The sequence below is a fragment of the Gopherus flavomarginatus genome, chromosome 6, assembly GCF_025201925.1.
Source record: "Gopherus flavomarginatus isolate rGopFla2 chromosome 6, rGopFla2.mat.asm, whole genome shotgun sequence".
NCBI lineage: Eukaryota > Metazoa > Chordata > Testudines > Testudinidae > Gopherus > Gopherus flavomarginatus.
The window spans coordinates 41,954,871-41,973,103 of record NC_066622.1 but is presented as its reverse complement, the minus strand read 5'-3'; the positions used below and the strand labels follow the sequence as shown (position 1 = coordinate 41,973,103).

The window sequence follows — 18,233 nt, the reverse complement described above, 5'->3', positions numbered from 1 at the left end:
CACATACCCACATAATCATCCATTTTTATGCTCTTTTAAATATGGGAACTCACTTTTAAAATCATTTCCAAACTTTTAAAATCATTCCTAAACATACAACCAATATTGTACATAGTGCAGCTTAGGCTAAATGTATCATGGGTATATAATAGTCATCACATTTCCTCACAGTTATGACAATTTCCACCTGCTCATGTGGTAGACACCTGTAGCTTGTATATCTGTGTACCTATAGCTGTAGTTTAGCAATTAACATTTGTGAGATACTCCTCTCCAACTCTTCAAACTCAGCCTAACAAAACCCAGTTCATCACTTTTTCACTGCGCTTCTTCACCTAGACACACAAAACCAAATAAATACCTTCTTTTTGATGAAAAACAGAGCAGAAAAATACCATTCACAAGTCTTGAACCAGCCTGTAATCTGGCTGGATTTATAGTGCAACTGAGTATATCAAACAGGTTAGCAGAAATAAAAGACTCAAACATGAGTACAGTGGTCACTGACCACTGTGAATAACAAATACTTGATAGACTTGTAGAGATTTTTGCATTGTACAAAGAATTAAACAAATACAAACTCCACCAGGACTGCAATAACAATCCATCTGTTTCATTTCAGAGAAACTATATATTTAATAGACAATTAAACAAGAAAATGTTGAGCACATGACAACTCCTCTTTTAACATAAGCACTTTAATATAGTGCAACAGCTGGTACTTTCATTTACATAAAGATTCATAAATCCATGAAACAAATTCAATCAATCTTACTTTTTACAAAGAGGCAGCGTGGTCTGAACATAGACTAAGGGAATCAAAAACTCAAATTTTAATACCAGACCTGCCACTAACTGACTATATTGCTGTAGGTAAGTGAGTCAACCGCTTCACTAGTTAGTCTCCCCATCTATAAAGCAGAGATATTTATGTTCCTGATGTATCAGCAGATTCAGAGAAAACAACATGTAAATCAAATAATTTTACCATTGACAAGGAATCAAACAGATAAAATGATGGCTTTTAAAGCAGGTCAGAACTTGATTAACTTAACAGAAGCAAATACCGGGCATTTACTTGGTTCCAATGTGACATTAACCACCATTATGCCAACCAATTTTCAAGTATTGTTTCCTTTAGCCTAACCCCGAGGATTCAGCCTTCCCCACAATCCTCTCACCATCTGCCCATGAAGGGGAACAAAAATACACAAAGGGTGTCTCAGTCCGTGAAGACTTAAGGTCTACCCTTCTTCCTTCAGACTAATAGAGTCCACTAGTTATCTCCCATGTCTCATGTTTAATCCCTCTGGGCTTCACATGCACATTGGACACCAGCTGCAAGAAAATTACCACTTACAAATGTACAGCTTTTAAATTCTTGTCCTTACTCCTCATTAAAACTAAAACTGGGCCTCCAGAATGCTACAAGGAAGGTGAAAAAAATCCACAATATTCCTTGCAATCTTGCCCAAAAGGAAAAATTCCTCTTTGGTTATCAATTATTATCAATCAGACCCACAGCCTCTTGGAAACAGTGGTGTATGAAACTAAACCTCCATTTTATTTCTGGGAAGCAAATACCACAGAAAGACTGCTGCATGACCACCTCTGATGATTTCATACATAGTGAAGGAGACAATCAACTCTCCCTTCCCTGCCATAGCCTAGTTAATGGGTGAAAGAGAGATGGAGAAATCTCCTCCGCTGCTCCAGCTTCCCGGTCAGGTCGGATCTCCATGTGTGATCTGGGGGATAGGTGAAAGAAGGCGGCTCTGGAGCAGCTGAGCCTGCCGCTCTCTTCTGAGCACCCCAGGTGTCATCTACCCCATCTGGATCTGATCAAATATGTCCCACAATGAACCAGGAGGGGGAGGGCATTCTCTTTGATATCCACTGATTTGGTAGGCATTACTGCAAAAAGAAGGCAATTCTGTAGTGCACAAAGAAATTACATGCCAATAAACAGGTAGTTACTTGGGAAATCTTATAGAGGTTCTATGTGTCTCAGCCAGTGAAATCACCATAAACCTGACAGAATACATAGCACTATGATCGGCAGGGTGTAGACTGGATAATTTATAGTCTTGAGAAACAGGCAACTTAATCCACCTAATGACAGATGCTTAGGCCTGGTCCTAATCAAAATAGCTAAATTTGTACAACTCCTATTGTGTTTATATGCAGCGAGTACTGGTAGGGGAAAAGAACCTTTATACTGGCATAACTATGTCCACGCTAAGGAGTTGCACCACTTTAGCTATAAAGATTTCAAATTTGTATAGTTCAGATAGTAGAACAACTAGCCCTTTTATCTTATCTTATATGTTGAAGTCATAATTAGTAATAATGTCTCATACTTGGAGGGGAAAGTAGACTTCAATCTACAATCATAACTTGACTTGCAGTCATTGCTACATTTTAACATACTTTCAGATTTTAAAAAAATGAAACAAAACCTCTACACTTGTTTGTTCCTTTTCTCTTCAGTAAGCTCTGGGGTAGATTTAACACTATAATAAAATAAAGATGTGATATTCAAATGCATCTAGAACAGCTTGGAACTGAACACCTACTGAAAGTTAGTTGGAGTTGGGTGCTTAACTCCCTTAGGCATCTTGGGGGGAAAGAAGGGGGAATCTAAAGCATTTTCAGCATCTCTTGTAAGACACCACCATCTTAATAAAATATAATTTATATCAGTAATATTGAAACCAATTGTTCAAAATCATAAGTTAGTTTCCATCCTATAAAAATGGTTTAATACATAGTATATTTAGGGACACATCACTTGTTATCTCCTGGCAATCACAAAACGCTGTATTACCCAAGTAAGCTTTGAGCACCAGAACATATGATTCTCTTCGTAAATGCCCTACTCAATAAAAAGAATTCCACATCAGTGCTGCAAAAGACAAAAGACAAAAAATAACCATATATTTTCTTCTTCATAGAACTAAGCATAATGTTGTTACATCATTTAGCAGATATTTACTTTGAGTACTTGAGTTGCATTATTACTCAATACCTTAAAAAGTGCATCTCAAATTTACTGTGTTAACAAATGTTATCCATCGGGGAGCAATTACAGTCCCACAAAATGGTCTGTTTAATCCATTGCGCTTTCACTTTCTGAGCAAAGGATATTGTATGATTTTATTTTATGTGGGGTGAAGAGACAGTTTATTACTCACAGTATTTATAATGCATTTCACATTCATTATCCTGAAAACCATGATACAATCTTACTGCAACAAGAATAAATTGTTCACACACTATAAAAGTGGTATAATTCGCTCACCTCTTCAGCGATTACTCATACATATACTTGCTGACCAATATCAAAACTGTTTAATATCACTGCTAGCAACCCAAATGGAAATTATCCCTTCAGTAATATGTGCCATCAGCTTTCAAATAGTTTATATAAAACAACAAGGAATTTTATTTTCCAAACCATACACATATTTAATATGTAATCCTGAATGTGTGTGTCTTTCAGGTTACATGAATGATGCCAACTGAGTGGTGAAAGTAACATATTATTTTGTGCACATTTGTTAATATGAAAATCCATTCAAAATTGCTATAGCAAACTTTTATAGTGACCAAAATAGGGAAACCAAAAACTTAAAATACTGACATTAAAAAGTCTATAAAAATATACAAAGATCTCTAACAATTTATTTTCACGCTGTGTGTTACCTTTTATATAGGCCATTAAATCTAGACATTTTTCTATACTCCCTTGTGATATTTTTCAAGCTTATAAACATGCTGGAATACAGCTGTAATTCAACATCCCATGGTGGGTCACTTGTAGTAAGGGATCGAACCTAGAATCCTCTGGATCTAAAATGATAAGCCTCTATTACTTGAACTAAACAATTCATATCTGTTAAGGCCATAGTGGACTCAACCATTATTTTTTAAGCTGAAGAAAAATATATTGGGAACCCATGGAGAAAGTGAATATATTTTACAGGTTTACCAGTCTCTTATGTACGGAAAGCCATAGTTTCAATCAAATAATTTATACTATTATATGTGCTACCATATAATTAATTCTGCAAGTTAGAGCTATCTGAATTAAATTTCTAGATTTGATCCTTTCTTCTTGCACTGATTTGTAGTTTTCCCATAAGACTGTGGCAGAAAGAGTATGCGTGTTTAAGATCATCAAAAGACCTCGTGTGGTATGTATGCGACAAAAGTAGTATTAATATGGAAATCTGAATAACTGACTACTGTTTTTAGAAACATACAATATTAGGCTAAGACTATGATGGAATGAACTCATCACTTAAGCAAATGATCACATTCCCTCCCTACATAGAATCATAGAAGATTAGGGTTGGAAGAGACCTCAGGACATCATTCAGTCCCAGCCAGGACTTTATCAAGTTGGGCCTTAAAAACCTCGAAGAATGGAGATTCTACCACCTCCCTAGGTAACCCATTCCAGTGCTTCACCATCCTCCTTGTGAAATAGCTTTTCCTAATATCCAACCTAGACATCCCCCACTGCAACTTGAGATCATTGCTCCTTGTTCAGTCATCTGCCCCCACTGGGAATAGCGTAGCTCCATCCTCTTTGGAACCCCCTTCAGGTAGTTAAAGGCTGCTATCAAATCCTCCCTCACTCTTATTTTCTGCATACTAAATAAGCCCAAAAAGAATGAGGAGTACTTGTGGCATCTTAGAGACTAACAAATCTATTTGAACATAAGCTTTCTTGGGCTAAAACCCACTTCATCAGATGCATGCAGTGGAAAATACAGTAGGAAGATATATATACGCAGAGAACATGAAAAATGGGTGTTGCCATACCAACTATAGCAAGACTAATCAATTAACGTAGGCTATTATCAGCAGGAGAAAAAAAATCTTTTGTAGTGATAATCAGGATGGCCCATTTCCAACAGTTGACAACAGTTGACGTTTTTTCATGTTCTCTGTGTATATGTATTTTCCACTGCATGCATCCAATGAAGTGGGTTTTAGCCCACGAAAGCTTATGCTCAAATAAATTTGTTAGTCTCTAAGGTGCCACAAGTACTCCTTGTTCTTTTTGCTGATACAGACTAACATGGCTACCACTCTGAAATAAGCCCAATTCCCTCATCCTCTCCTCATAAGTCATGTGCCCCAGCCCCCTAATTATTTTTGTTGTCCTCCACCGGACTGTCTCCAATTTGTCCACATCCTTTTTGTAGTGAGGGGCCCCAAACTGGACGCAATACTCCAGACGTGGCCTCACCAGTGCTGAATAGAGGGGAATAATCACTTCCCTCGATCTGCTGGCAATGCTCCTACTAATGCAGTCCAATATGCTGGTAGCCTTCTTGGCAACAAGGGCACACTGTTGACTCATATCCAGCTTCTTGGCCACTGTAATCCCCAGGTCCTTTTCTGCAGAACTGCCGCTTAGCCAGTCGGTCCCCAGCCTGTAGCAGTGTATGGGATTCTTCCTCCAATTTGTCTGTATGTATGCCAATAAAAGATTTAGGAATACCTTCAATGTCTTTCGGGAACTTTTTGAGTTTTGAATTGCTCTTTTATTAATCTAGCAGATGTCAAACCAGAAGAACTAATCTTATGGAACTCTGTCACTTAGGCTGGTAGTATACTGCCCAAACTCTCTTCTTTATTTGTTCTCCATGACCAAGAATTTTATAATTTATTTTATTGTATCTGAGAACACGTACCTAAGTGAGAACATTCATATGCTTTGTAAAACAGAGTTCAGAGAATGAATTTCGTGAGGTAATTCCTTCCTGTGTATTATTAATATTTCCTGAAGTTATATGTAAACTTTTCCATAATAAGAACATGATCTTTCAACAAATTTGGTTTAGAAGAGATCCTAGAAGTCAACCTACTAAATGTTACATGCTCACCTTCTGAAAGAAATGTAAAAACTCAGCTTCTTCAAAAACACATAACAGGTTTGACAAAATTCATTAACCTGGAGACAAGCATGCAAGTTGCAATAAATAATGTTTACAACAATGCCAAGTTCCTAAGTCTGACATTTTGCTGTTTCTAAAAGTAATTTTAATGACATTTCACATAAATGGAATGAAAACTATAACTATTTTAAGTTTAGAGATGCCAGCTTCTAAAATACTAATTTATTTTTAAGAGTAAAAAAACGTAACACTCATTAAGAGACCATATAGTACCACCCCAAGTGTCACCCTCACACTCCCCAAAATGAAAAACTGGTTGATGCCAAACAGAGAATTTAAGCATCACTTGTAGCTTGACAAACAAGTGTTTTTAACATTACTCTAAGTAAAGGCATTGATCTATTTTATTGCTGTTGTACAATGAATCATGGAAGTATCTACAGGCTTGAATAGACATTTTTTTCTTAAAACTTCCAAGCCTATTCAAATAAAAAATAGCTTTAAATATTGCCCTTCGAAGTAAAAGCAAGATGACTTGGTAGCAAAGACTCATGTAGACCGATCCATTGTCAACTACCCTGTCATATCATTGATGCAAAAAAAATATGGCAAGAACATCATAAATATATTTAGAAAGTGAGAGTTTTACTTTTTAAATTAGTTTATTTTGTTAACAAGGAAGTACAGCGTTAGCTTGATTTTGTGTTTCAAAACAGAAAACTTTTCCTAGAATCTAGTAACTGGAAGACTCAGTAGCTTGACACAGGTTGTGGAGCCTTTCAGCATTAAGTCAGTGGTTTGACTTCAGGTCAGGTCAAAAGATGTAGTTACTCAGGGCTTGTCGACAGGGTGCAGCAATGCACACTAATGGAATGCGATTTGTAAGGTGCACTACTTGGTACTTTAGTATAGTACTGTTTCAAACAGTGCATGAGGGAACTATTAGTGTACAACAGCAGGGTCTACACAGACAAATTAGTGCACCACATGTTAGTGCATTTTAGAAATCATACTCCTTTAGTGTGCATTGCTGTCCTATGTAGACATGATCTTTACAACTATTAGATTATCTGTATGAGCATGACTGTGTTCTCAGTTCATTTATAGTGGACAAAAAATTCTCATAATGAGAAAGTTTGTAAGCAGTATCAGCAGACAGACCCGCAACTGATTAGGCATGGAGACTGAACTACACCTCTACCTCGATATAACGCCGTCCTTGGGAGCCAAAAAATCTTACCGCGTTATAGGTGAAACCTTGTTATATTGAACTTGCTTTGATTCACCGGAGTGCGCAGCCCCGCCCCCCCCCCCCCCGAGCACTGCTTTACCGCGTTATATCCAAATTCGTGTTATATCAGGTGGCGTTATATTGAGGTAGCGGTGTACTTACAGACCTCTGTATCTGGTGTCTCCAAGTTACAGTTGGGGACTGTTGACAATTTGCACTGCCACTGCTCATCCTATACCTTCTGTAGAAGTAATAATACAAATATGCATTTACATAGTACCTTTCACTAAAGGTTGTCAAAGCACTTTTAAAAGACCGATAGCCACATTTTACAGTTGGGGAATCTAAGATAGATTGCCTAAACCCACACAGGATGTCAACAGAAAAAACAGAACCCAGGTCTCTGGACTCCTATGTCCCTCTCTAACCAGTGGACCACACTCTGCAAAGCTATCATTTTTCATTAACACTTTAAAATTAAAGAAGAAAACTTTTTTGTTCTGGTTGTTAAATCATGTGGACACGTTACTGTACGCTTGAGTTTACAGCTCTTACATACATGCTCAAAAACACAATACACAGGCATATTTTAAGATACTAATCATACACTATTTAGTTTCAACATGTTGATAATTAAAGGTAGAGATGAAAGGCTTCAGGCTGTACAGTAAGACCACGTTTATTTTTGGTTTCAGATATTTTAGTTGATAAGTCAGATGCTAAAACAACTTTTCAGAAAAAAGGTTTGAGTACATTAACCCATACATAAAGTGTTGATGCAATAATTTTATGTTTGTTGTATACATAAAATTAAACAAACATAATTACTTTGCATATCAATACAGAGAGTGAAGAATCAAGATGAACCACAGAAGTGGAAGAATAAACTTTCCATATTCAAGTAGTGCAAAGAGTGTGGTTGAACTTGAGAAAGCCCAGAACTTAACTAAAACCAAAACATATGGACTGCATTCAACATATACTGGCTTCTCAGCAAAAAAGGAATATGTCATGTTATTAAAATGCCATGGCTAGTCTCCAAGAGAGAATCTGTACAGTCAGAGTTACATTAATCATTTTCACGTAAACCGCCTTTATAAACAGTGGCCATTAATGAAAACTTATTTTGCCTTCCACTAAGACTTGTATACAAGCTTTGGAAAAAAGACAAAATTCTCAACACTAGAAAGCTGTCTTTTGATTGCATTATATACTGGTCTTGGTTTGTGCTTCATCCAATCAGAAGTTAGTCTATTCATAAAAGTAGCATTTGTTTTAAAGAATATACCAATTTTATATGAATAGCCTGCTATGTCATTAACTGAAATTAATAAATGAAGTTAATTGCTTAAGAACAAGCCAAGCAACTGTCTGATAATTTCACTTGTGATTTAAAAAATGGACTACATTTTGAGGCCGTATTAAAAAAAAAAACATCCTTGATTAGGAAACTTCTGGGACCCAGTTACTCTACACTAACTGTCTCTTCCATGTAACTTAATGTCATAGAGTCATAATTATCAGAGGTACTATTTTTTTCACATCTCTAGTTTTATACTAGGATATTTAAAAAAAATAAATCCTTGTTCATAAAATGGATATTCAGCAATGTAATGAAATTTGATCCTCAAAAACAATTTACTTTAACTATTATATTAACAAAGTGCAACAAGATCACTTTTCACTTCAAGAGTTCAACTCTTGCAGTTAAAAAGGTAGGTAACATTCTCTAAAGTTGTTAAATGACAACTGTGGTTCAGGAAATCAACATTTATTTTCTACAATTAACATTATTTAGCACTTCTGAGTTGTCAGGCAGAATATGAAACAGCTGAGTCAACATTTTAAAACTGCAGTACTAAATGAGAGAGACAAGCTAATGGAAAAATGCCCACTGAATGTGAGGCTGTTTCCTTCAATACATAAAAGTAGAGATTAAGGAAACAGTAGGTAATGGAATTCAGATGTTAACAAGCTAGTAGAAAACTGGTATTTTACTGTAATTTTGTTTAGTCAGAAAAACTGAAACTTGTACATAGAAGGGAGATTAGTTGCTCATGAAGAGCCAAGAAAATTTATTTACTGTATCTGAAACTTCTTGTGCAAGGTAAATAGCATCAATAAGATATATCTACAAAATCCTTTTGAACCACTGAAACATTACAGTCAACTGCTTTTACTATTCATTGCTAAGAAGTGAGTGATTCTGCTCTCTGCAGTATAAATAATATTCTTAGGCAGGTTGCTAAGAGATCCGTTGATGTGAACTGCAACTGTAACTTAAAAATTCAGAGGTATGTTGAACATTATCAAGAAAATAAGTTCCTAATATCGACCCATAAATTTGGCTATTCAAGCTTGCATTCAAAACATTTATGCTGTCCTACATGCTGTGCTGGCTTATTACATGTCTTGTAAAACAACCCACAAAATAAAGTAGAGACAGTGAACTTGCTGTAGAATTCTGCAATATTAGTTAGTTTTATAGTAAATTGTAAAAGATTTTGTGAATTTTTGAAAGAACATGATTAAGTTCCCAAAGCCTCGTTTGCCATATTGGGATTTCCAGCTATCCAACTACCTCCACAATGTTCCCTTTTACTATTAAAGAGACAAGACAGACTTCATTACAGCAATTTTATCCAAATTTGTTCAAATAAATGGATGCAAACAAACTCATTCAATACACAGGCAATATATTTTCTTAGGAAGTTTGTTCTAATGCTGATAGCATTTTGAAATCTAGAACTACACATCTGAAACATTAAAAGCAGTATCTTTGGCCTTTTGGTGTGGAACTTTGATTGTTAATGAAAGTAATTTCACTATTTGGGAAACACTGATCCATAATGGATGTATAACTCATCTACTCTAGTCAACCTGGAACATACAAAAAAGAACAATGCAATGAGCAACACAAGCCTTATTTTCTTTAGAATAGTAACTTCAGATTGGAAATGTTAGTGTAGCATATTTGCTTCTTTTCACCCTTAAAAATACAGTAGACAAAATAACTAGTGTTACTGAAACAAATCTGTAACCTTATCGACATGTCATCAACATGAACTTATAATTCCTTGCCATCCAAACATTTTATCAGGATGGAAAGGAACTAGAATTTTTAACTTTTTTTTTCCTCTTGCAAGATTATCGGAATTGTAACATAAAAAAGAGCTATTTGCATTAGTAATGACAAAGTAACATCTATAAAACCGGATAAATGAAAATCTTGAATTTGTCCTAAACCTAGAGATATAAGCCATTAATTACACTGACTATGCAAACTGCATAGTGACAACTCACATTAGTGTCATATCACTTCAAATAGACAATCTGATAAAAGAAAGGAGCATATAACCCTGCTTCTAACTATATTTTGTATGGATGCTGTAGTATGAATAATGTAAAACATTTCTATTTTTCACAGATCTAGCTTAAACTTATAGCTCCAATCATGATTATAACATATTGCAATTAAAGACTGGACTTATGTTAACATCAGCAAGTTCCAGCAATAGGTATTTATTCCAATGTTCCCACTAATGACCATCATCCTTGCTAAAAATTTTTTACTGTTTTAAACAACTTTGTCCCTTGTATTTAGGATGACCAGATAGCAACTGTGAAAAAAAGGGACAGGGGGTGGAGGGTAATAAGTGCCTATATAAGAAAAAGTCCCTAAGAATGGGACTGTCCCTATAAAAACGGGACATCTGGTCACCCTACTTGTATTTAATAATATAATGTAGGCTTTTAATCAGAAAGTGTGGTGTACATTGGCCTGTTGCTAGGTATTTACTGTAAGTAAGATGTCTAATCTATATACAATTACAAAAAAGAATAAGCAGTGTATTAATTTTACAGCTTTAGTCTTTGAATAGGTTTGATAACTTGCTGATCATTATCACTGCTTATTCTGTGAATGGATGTGTGTTCACATTTTGGTAAATGCCACACTCTATAAGGAATGATGCACTGAAAAATTATTTTTAAAAAGTTTGTTCTCATATCAGGAATGGATTTGAATAGACTTCACTGTACTTCCAACGGCCAAGTGCCATCCATTATTAAACTTCAGGTTTTACCAAGTCTTCTACTAGACGTCTACAGTTAAGCTAGAAGTTTTGGCTGTGATACAAGCAGTGATGAAAACCATATGAGCAGTAACAAGTCTTAATGCCTTTCTTCAGTACTAAAATGGGCTAATCTGTAGAAGCAGTTTACTCAAGTATCATCCAGGGTACCAGGCAGATCAGGAACTTTTCAAGTTGAATTTTTCCTTGAAATGCCCACTCTCAATTTTACAGCACTCAACACAAGTTTGTTAATAATTTCTTAAAATTAAAAAAATTGAAATAAACCTCTTAGGTGGATTATCACTGCTTTTGGAAGACCTGCCACATTTACCAGGTATGTTACATTTTTGTATCTATTCGCATTTAAACAGCAGTACAGAATTAAGCAACATATTTTCAATTACTATATGAAGAGAACACTGTTAGGTAAATAAATGCTTTGCAATACTAAATGATTTCTAAAGTAAAAATATTTTTCATAATATACTTTGTACTTCAAATATTTTCAAGTTTACTGAAATTTTAGAATCAAATAGAGTAAAAGCAATATTGCTCTAACTGAATAAGCAAACAGTAATCAACCTTATAAAAAGAAGAGAAGCGATTTATTTTGTCATGTAAACACCTAAAGCGATATATGATAAATCTTTCCTTGTTATTTTAATCTATGCAGAGCCCTGTTCTATAATCATTACTTACAATTAATATACTTCTAAAAGTTATTTTAATGAAAAAATTATTTTATCAAGTATAACAGAAAATGATTTAAAAACAAAAATTAAAAAGTGAACAGAATAGACGTTTAAATAAGTGAAAACAGCAAACATGCTCACAGATTAATGTTCATCTACCTTTCAAAGTACAAGTAAAGTAGACTCTATCCAAAGTCAATAAAATAAAAAACAATATCTCAGCTATTTTATTTAAGACTGCATTTCTCATAGTTGCACTGTGTATCTTTAACATAATGCTGTATTTTCCAGACCATGCCTTAGTTTCTTAGATGTTCTTATTCAGAAAGTTGTTTAATTGTATTTTTCTTAGGCATTAGTCCAAAGAAACACAAAGAGCTAGAATATAAAACCATTTATTTTTGGGAAGGAACAATGACTAATAAAAGCCAAACTATTTTTAAATATAGTGGTCAAAGGAGCTATTATCTTGCCTTTCTTTGAATAAAAGCTCTGCACAGAGTAATGATTTGTGATACTAATGAACACAAGGATTTTCCCTGACTGTCTTCCAGCAAAACCAGTGTTTTATTCCTGGCTCATTTAAACATTTCCTTTTCAGAAACAATACTCTAGGAAACTTGCCTCCCTTCATCAAACTACCTTAACAGCAGCTCTTTCTAAACATGGCTCTTAAAAGGACTAAATATTGACTACTCTCCTGTTAACTCCTTCAGTGTCATGACTTATAAGAAAACAATGATCACATGTTGCTGTTTTCTGCTGCTGGAATCTAGCCATAGAGTAATTTCAATGTTTTTCTTTGAACCTATGCATACTTACCAGGGCCTTCAAATAATCTTTATGCCCCCAAACTGATTTATTGTATTTTCTCTTGTAATGCACATTTACTATTTTAATATTATGAAGTTACTGTACTGTTACACAGGAATTTCGAATCCAAGTTTTATTACATCTGAATGGTGTTAGTCACATTAAAATAACATTAAGAGTTTATCATAAACTTTACGTAATAATCTAGAAATACCAAGAACTGTACCACACTAACAAATGCATAAAAAAGAAGAGTTAATCTCTTCTGTATGTTATCTGGCAACCTGAGGTTTGGGATAAAACAAACAACCTTTAAAATTCCAAATCATAGAGGCTAAACTACATTCCAAGGGGAGTTTGTAGAGGCACAATATCTTCTAGAGCTTCAGGGTGTGCAAGGAAAACATTACCATTGCAGTGTGTTTAAGTGCTGAGCATGCTTTCTGCACCCCATCAACTTCCTGCCTGATGCTGGAGCACACAGTCCCTTCTACTTCCCCACTCTTAAATATGGAGTGGCTTGTGCTCCTGGAGGTGCTGCACAGGAGCACTGTCTGAAGTCAGGGAAGCACAGGGACTCTATGCAGTTGATGCAAGTAGAAGAAATGCTTCTTGTGCCCTTCCCCACCCCTGTTGTAACTGGGCTAAATCTCCCCCTCAGTGTTCTGGTCAATTAGTAAGTATGAAAATTGCTGAGGTTATACATTATCTTGACAATAGTAACCCATTTCACATACTTTATTACATAGTTACATATTTAAATATTTCATAAAATATCTGGATTAAAACATTTGGAGCATTTATATTAATCTACTGGGATTTAAGCAGACACAAAAGTTAATAAAGATGTTAGAACTAAGCTAAAGAATTACAATGTTTTTGCAGAAAATGTTCAATACCTCTTCATTGTGAAATTCAGAATTTCACAACCACTAAAACATTTGAAATTTCAAATGGAAATGTGTGCTACTTCCCACTGACATTTCTGTCAGTTATACATCCATTTCAGAGGGAGAATAAGAACAGGTACTCCTGAAACCCCCCCTACTTTATAGCATAATAATTTTTATATTCCCTGGGATTTATGAAGTTACTTCCAGTATAATTAATGTAATGCTTAAAACACAGTTTCATAGAATCATAGAATACCAGGGCTAGAAGGGATCTCAGGAGGGTCATCTAGTCCAACCCCCTGCTCAAAGCAGAACCAATCCCCAAATTGTCCCCTTAAGGATTGAACTCACAACCCTGGGTTTAGCATGCCAATGCTCAAAACCACTCAGCTATCCCTCCCTCTCAAAATTTAAAAAGCCAGGCCAGAGACACTAAGGCCCAGATCCACCATGAAATCAACTGGAGTTAATAGCCTAAGTGATATGCCCAAGATCACAGAGGAAGCTGCGGTAAAGCAGGGAATAGGACCAAAGCCTCCCATGTTCTAGGTTAGCACCCTAATCACTGGACCATCCTGCCTCAATAGTATTAAGAACAATGAGCCTCACACACACACACACACACACAAAAACATTGGTCTCATATAAGTAAATTAAAAGCAACAATGCAAAACAACAAAAACACAAACTGGAATTTAGCATCGGCCAAAGCAACACACCTGTATAAGTGAGTGCACTCACTTTCCCAAAGCTAGAACCAGAAAATGACAGAAGTAACAAGTGTCAAAGTGCCTGCATCAAGAGAATCTTTAACCATAAATTGACAATTAAACATTTAAATTAACAATCAAACAAGGATCTACATCCACCCAACATTTCCCAGAAGAATTCTCTGACATCCCAAAAAGAGATTATCTTATAAACAGAATATGCATAACAAAATTTACAGCAGTGCCTCTTGTGTTCTACATAGAATAGGGTAGGATACACCCAGCTCCTCAAATTAAGTCTAAATATCCTAGTAAGTGGACAATTAGAGCAAAAACTGGGTCTCCTGAATCTCAGTTGTGTGTTCTAAACAAGGAGACCATGCTGCCTTCTTCAGTTTCAAGTCAAAGCTATCTTTGCTCCTGGACTGGAGTACCTTGTTCCTAGATCCACCTAATCAGATTAGTGGACCCAGTTAGGTTTGAATTTTCTATGAGAGACTTACCATATATATGACGGTCACTCTATTAACATGCTAGTGACTAAATATGATTGTCTTTTGTCCCCTGAATTCCCCTACCTATATATACACTATCTTCACAGATAACCTGAGGGGAGTAAGGGTTTAGAGAGAGAGCAAGCATGTAAGGATGAAATCAGAGAGCCAGTGGTGAATATCATACTCAGTCTGACTGATTGCAGCAGAAAGAGTTTTTGAAATCCTATGCCATGGCTGACATACAAGTGAAAATCAATTTCTTCACCTCCACTGTAGCATCTAGAAAGCCTTGCAAAAAAATTCTAGGTGGCTGATTAAACCAGTGTCTATTTGCAAAGAACTTTTGCTTCTTATTCACTGTGACTATATGAATATAACTGATTGGATTCTAACAACATTGGCTACATCCATGGTAGCTGATCCATGTTAGGAGGGGACAAATCAAATTTATCTCATATTCCATAATTGTCTAATATGAAGCTTCTGGCAGTGTATATTGTCAGAAGCAATTTCTATATTCCTAACTGACAATTCCTATATTTCTAACATAGTGCCTAATTTTTGCCAGTTTTGCTTGCAAGATTTCTAATGTGCTGGAGGAGTTTCAGTGACATATCTAGCAGATGGAACCATTTCCCCTGTCATTAATAAACTCTGATAAGAGATTTTGGACCTACTCTTGACTGTTCATTAATGTTTTCTTTGGGAACAGGTATTAGTTCTCTTTAGGCAAGCAATTTAGCCATGCTCAGGAAGTCATGTGAACAGTGACAATCTTGACAATTATTGTTTATGGGCAGGTTATTAAGAAGACTGTAGAGAAACAATCTGGAACTCTCCAATTTCTCTGACCCATGGTCAATATGATTTTCTTCTGGGCATGGAACTGAGACTGCACTTGCTTCAATGGTTGATTACTTTCTTCCAGTCTTGGAGAGAGGTTAGGTGTCCAGGCTGACTCTTTTAGACCTGTCTTCAGTCTGATACTATTGGCCACAATGTTTTGTTCATTTGTTTGCAGAATCTAACTGGTATAATTCAGTAGTTGCAATGTTACCTTAAATAGAATTATGAAAACATATTGCTGAGCAATTGCTCATCAGTATTACTGGCAGTTTCACAGGGTTCTATTTGATCACCCAATGTGTGCAATTTATATGGTGTGCACTGGGGGAAACTGTCAGAGATCTGGATTGCATTGGCATTAATTCACAGATGATTCAAGGCTCAGGTCTGAATGGTGCAGACTCCTTGCTTTCCCAAGGATTAGTCAAGGGGAGTGGATGAGAGCAATCTGGCACAAGGTAAACCCAGAAATTATTTATTGGATATTATTAACAGGCATCGTGAACTAACACCTGTCCTTGCTTTTGCAATGAGATATATGTATTTTGTTGAGATAGTCTGAAATTTGGGAGTGTTTCTGGATTTCTAAATAGCCATAATAATGTAAAAAAATACTTTTCAATCTGCATATGTCTGACTATTCCTCTGATGTGGATATAGCCCAACTGATCAACATCTTTGGGACCTCTGCACTGGATTACTACATGGGACTGCACTTGGATCAGCCATACCTTACAACAATAAGTCTTATCTATTTAGATTGTAAACTTTTCAGGGCAGACTGTCTATGACTCTGGCCATGGAGTGCCCCCAGAACAATGGGGCCCTTATCTTGGGGTTTAGGCCTATAAGTGCTCCTGTAACACAAATAAAAATATTACTTCTGTTCCCAGTGATGGACATTGGCTTACAGTTAATTTACAGGTACAATTTAAGTTTCTGATCTTAAACAATACAGACCTATACAATTTGGATCTTTGTCACATAAAAGATCGACTCTTTCCCTATATGCCATTGCAACAATAGTAATAAGTGCAGGGCTTTTACCAGGAATCTTTAGATCTGAATACCTAAGACAAGAGGCAAGTTGATCCAGAGTTTGAGAACTTACAACGGTAGATTTTTTTTCCCCCTCAAATTTGAGCACATGATCAGAGAATGTTCTGATGGATGCATTTTATACCTAATATAAATATTTACCATCCCTCTAAATGCAACAGGAACAGTAAATCAGTTTAAAACATATTGCAATTTAATGCTAACAGCCATCAGATGATTAATAAACTGGGATCATATCCTAAAAACTTGTGCCAAGTTTTGCTACAAAACTCACATACAACATGTTTCTCATAACTCTAGAGCCCACTGTACTACACTCAAACCCTATTTCAGTGTATTATCAAGTGACCTTTTAACTGAGCTCAATAAACTCCTTCACTGTTGCATAAGCATCAACTATTCTGCAACTTCATTCTTATTTTTTGTAAGAATCATTTTTGGCTATGGCCAAAGAGTGTTTGTTACAAGAGGTGAATTAAACTAGAAGTATAAAGAAGTTATTTGCAGTTCTACATTCTCTAACTTTGGCTATATTTTGTTCTTTCCCCCCCCAGATTATTCTCTGTGAGAAGACATGAAAGAATATGTGTTGCTTCTCTTCTTGGGTTTGTGCTCTGCTAAACATTTCATTGGCCTTTCACACTTTACATTAAAGCATATGATGCTGCAAGATATGGAAGATGAAAGCAACGATGATAACTCTTTACTTCCAACTGGAAGACCAATTCCACCAGAAGTTCCTTTTGATATGTTTCCAGTATGTCCCTTTGGATGTCAGTGTTATATGAGAGTTGTCCACTGCTCTGACCTTGGTAAGAATAAATCTGCATGTCTGTTTATCACTGGAATTATTCTTTGGAAATTTTTTAAAGAATGTGAATTCTGCACTTCCATGAATTATGAACTTATGAAACAAATCATGTTTTGAGGGACAAAGTAGTATTCATTTTCAATTTTTTTCTACTAGATTGTTTCAGTCAGATTTCCAAAGGATATCATCTATGAAATTCTCTCCCTGAGGCCTTGTCTACACACACAACTTATACCGATTTGTTCACACCAGTTTAGAAACTGATGTAATTAAAATCAGTGCAACCTCCTTGTGTGAGGCTTGACTTGTATCAATGTAATTGAAGTTGGTAAGCACCTTAGACTACATAAAACTCATTTCCTTAATTATAAAATGCTATTTTATTTAGACAAAGATTTGCTTTCCTATCTTTAAACAAGATTATTTCAATCCAACAATGAGAGAATAATGCCCACAAACATAAAAAAATCTTATGTTCCTAAAATTTTCAGACACACACATTCTGCCTTCACATATTTCCTTTATTTCAATTGAAAATGCGCCAAAGTATATGAGGACAGAATATGACCTGTATCAAATGTGCAATGTCTTGTATTTGTATTAGACAAGTCCCTACTCCTCTCTCCCATAAAAGTTTATATCTAAAAAGTATATGATTTGCAGAGCAGTAGATCACATGACAACAGAAAAGGA

General features: G+C 35.6%; 2 protein-coding genes across 4 annotated transcripts in view; one reads left to right on the top strand and one right to left on the bottom strand.

Annotated features, from left to right (window-relative positions):
• CENPP (centromere protein P) overlaps window positions 1–18,233 on the bottom strand; it is a 294,323-nt gene that overhangs the window by 104,967 nt on the left and 171,123 nt on the right. The window lies entirely within an intron of this gene.
• The window catches only part of ASPN (asporin), a 34,416-nt gene continuing 27,701 nt past the window's right edge, over window positions 11,519–18,233 (top strand). The window contains exons 1-2 of one of the 2 annotated variants that reach the window (XM_050957877.1): window positions 11,519–11,553; window positions 17,284–17,541. In XM_050957877.1, coding sequence (XP_050813834.1) covers window positions 17,304–17,541 — 238 coding nt within the window. In that variant the 5' untranslated portion in view covers window positions 11,519–11,553; window positions 17,284–17,303. Of the gene's footprint in view, window positions 11,554–16,045; window positions 16,129–17,283; window positions 17,542–18,233 lie in introns of those variants that run through there. The other variant, XM_050957876.1, reaches the window with a different exon arrangement.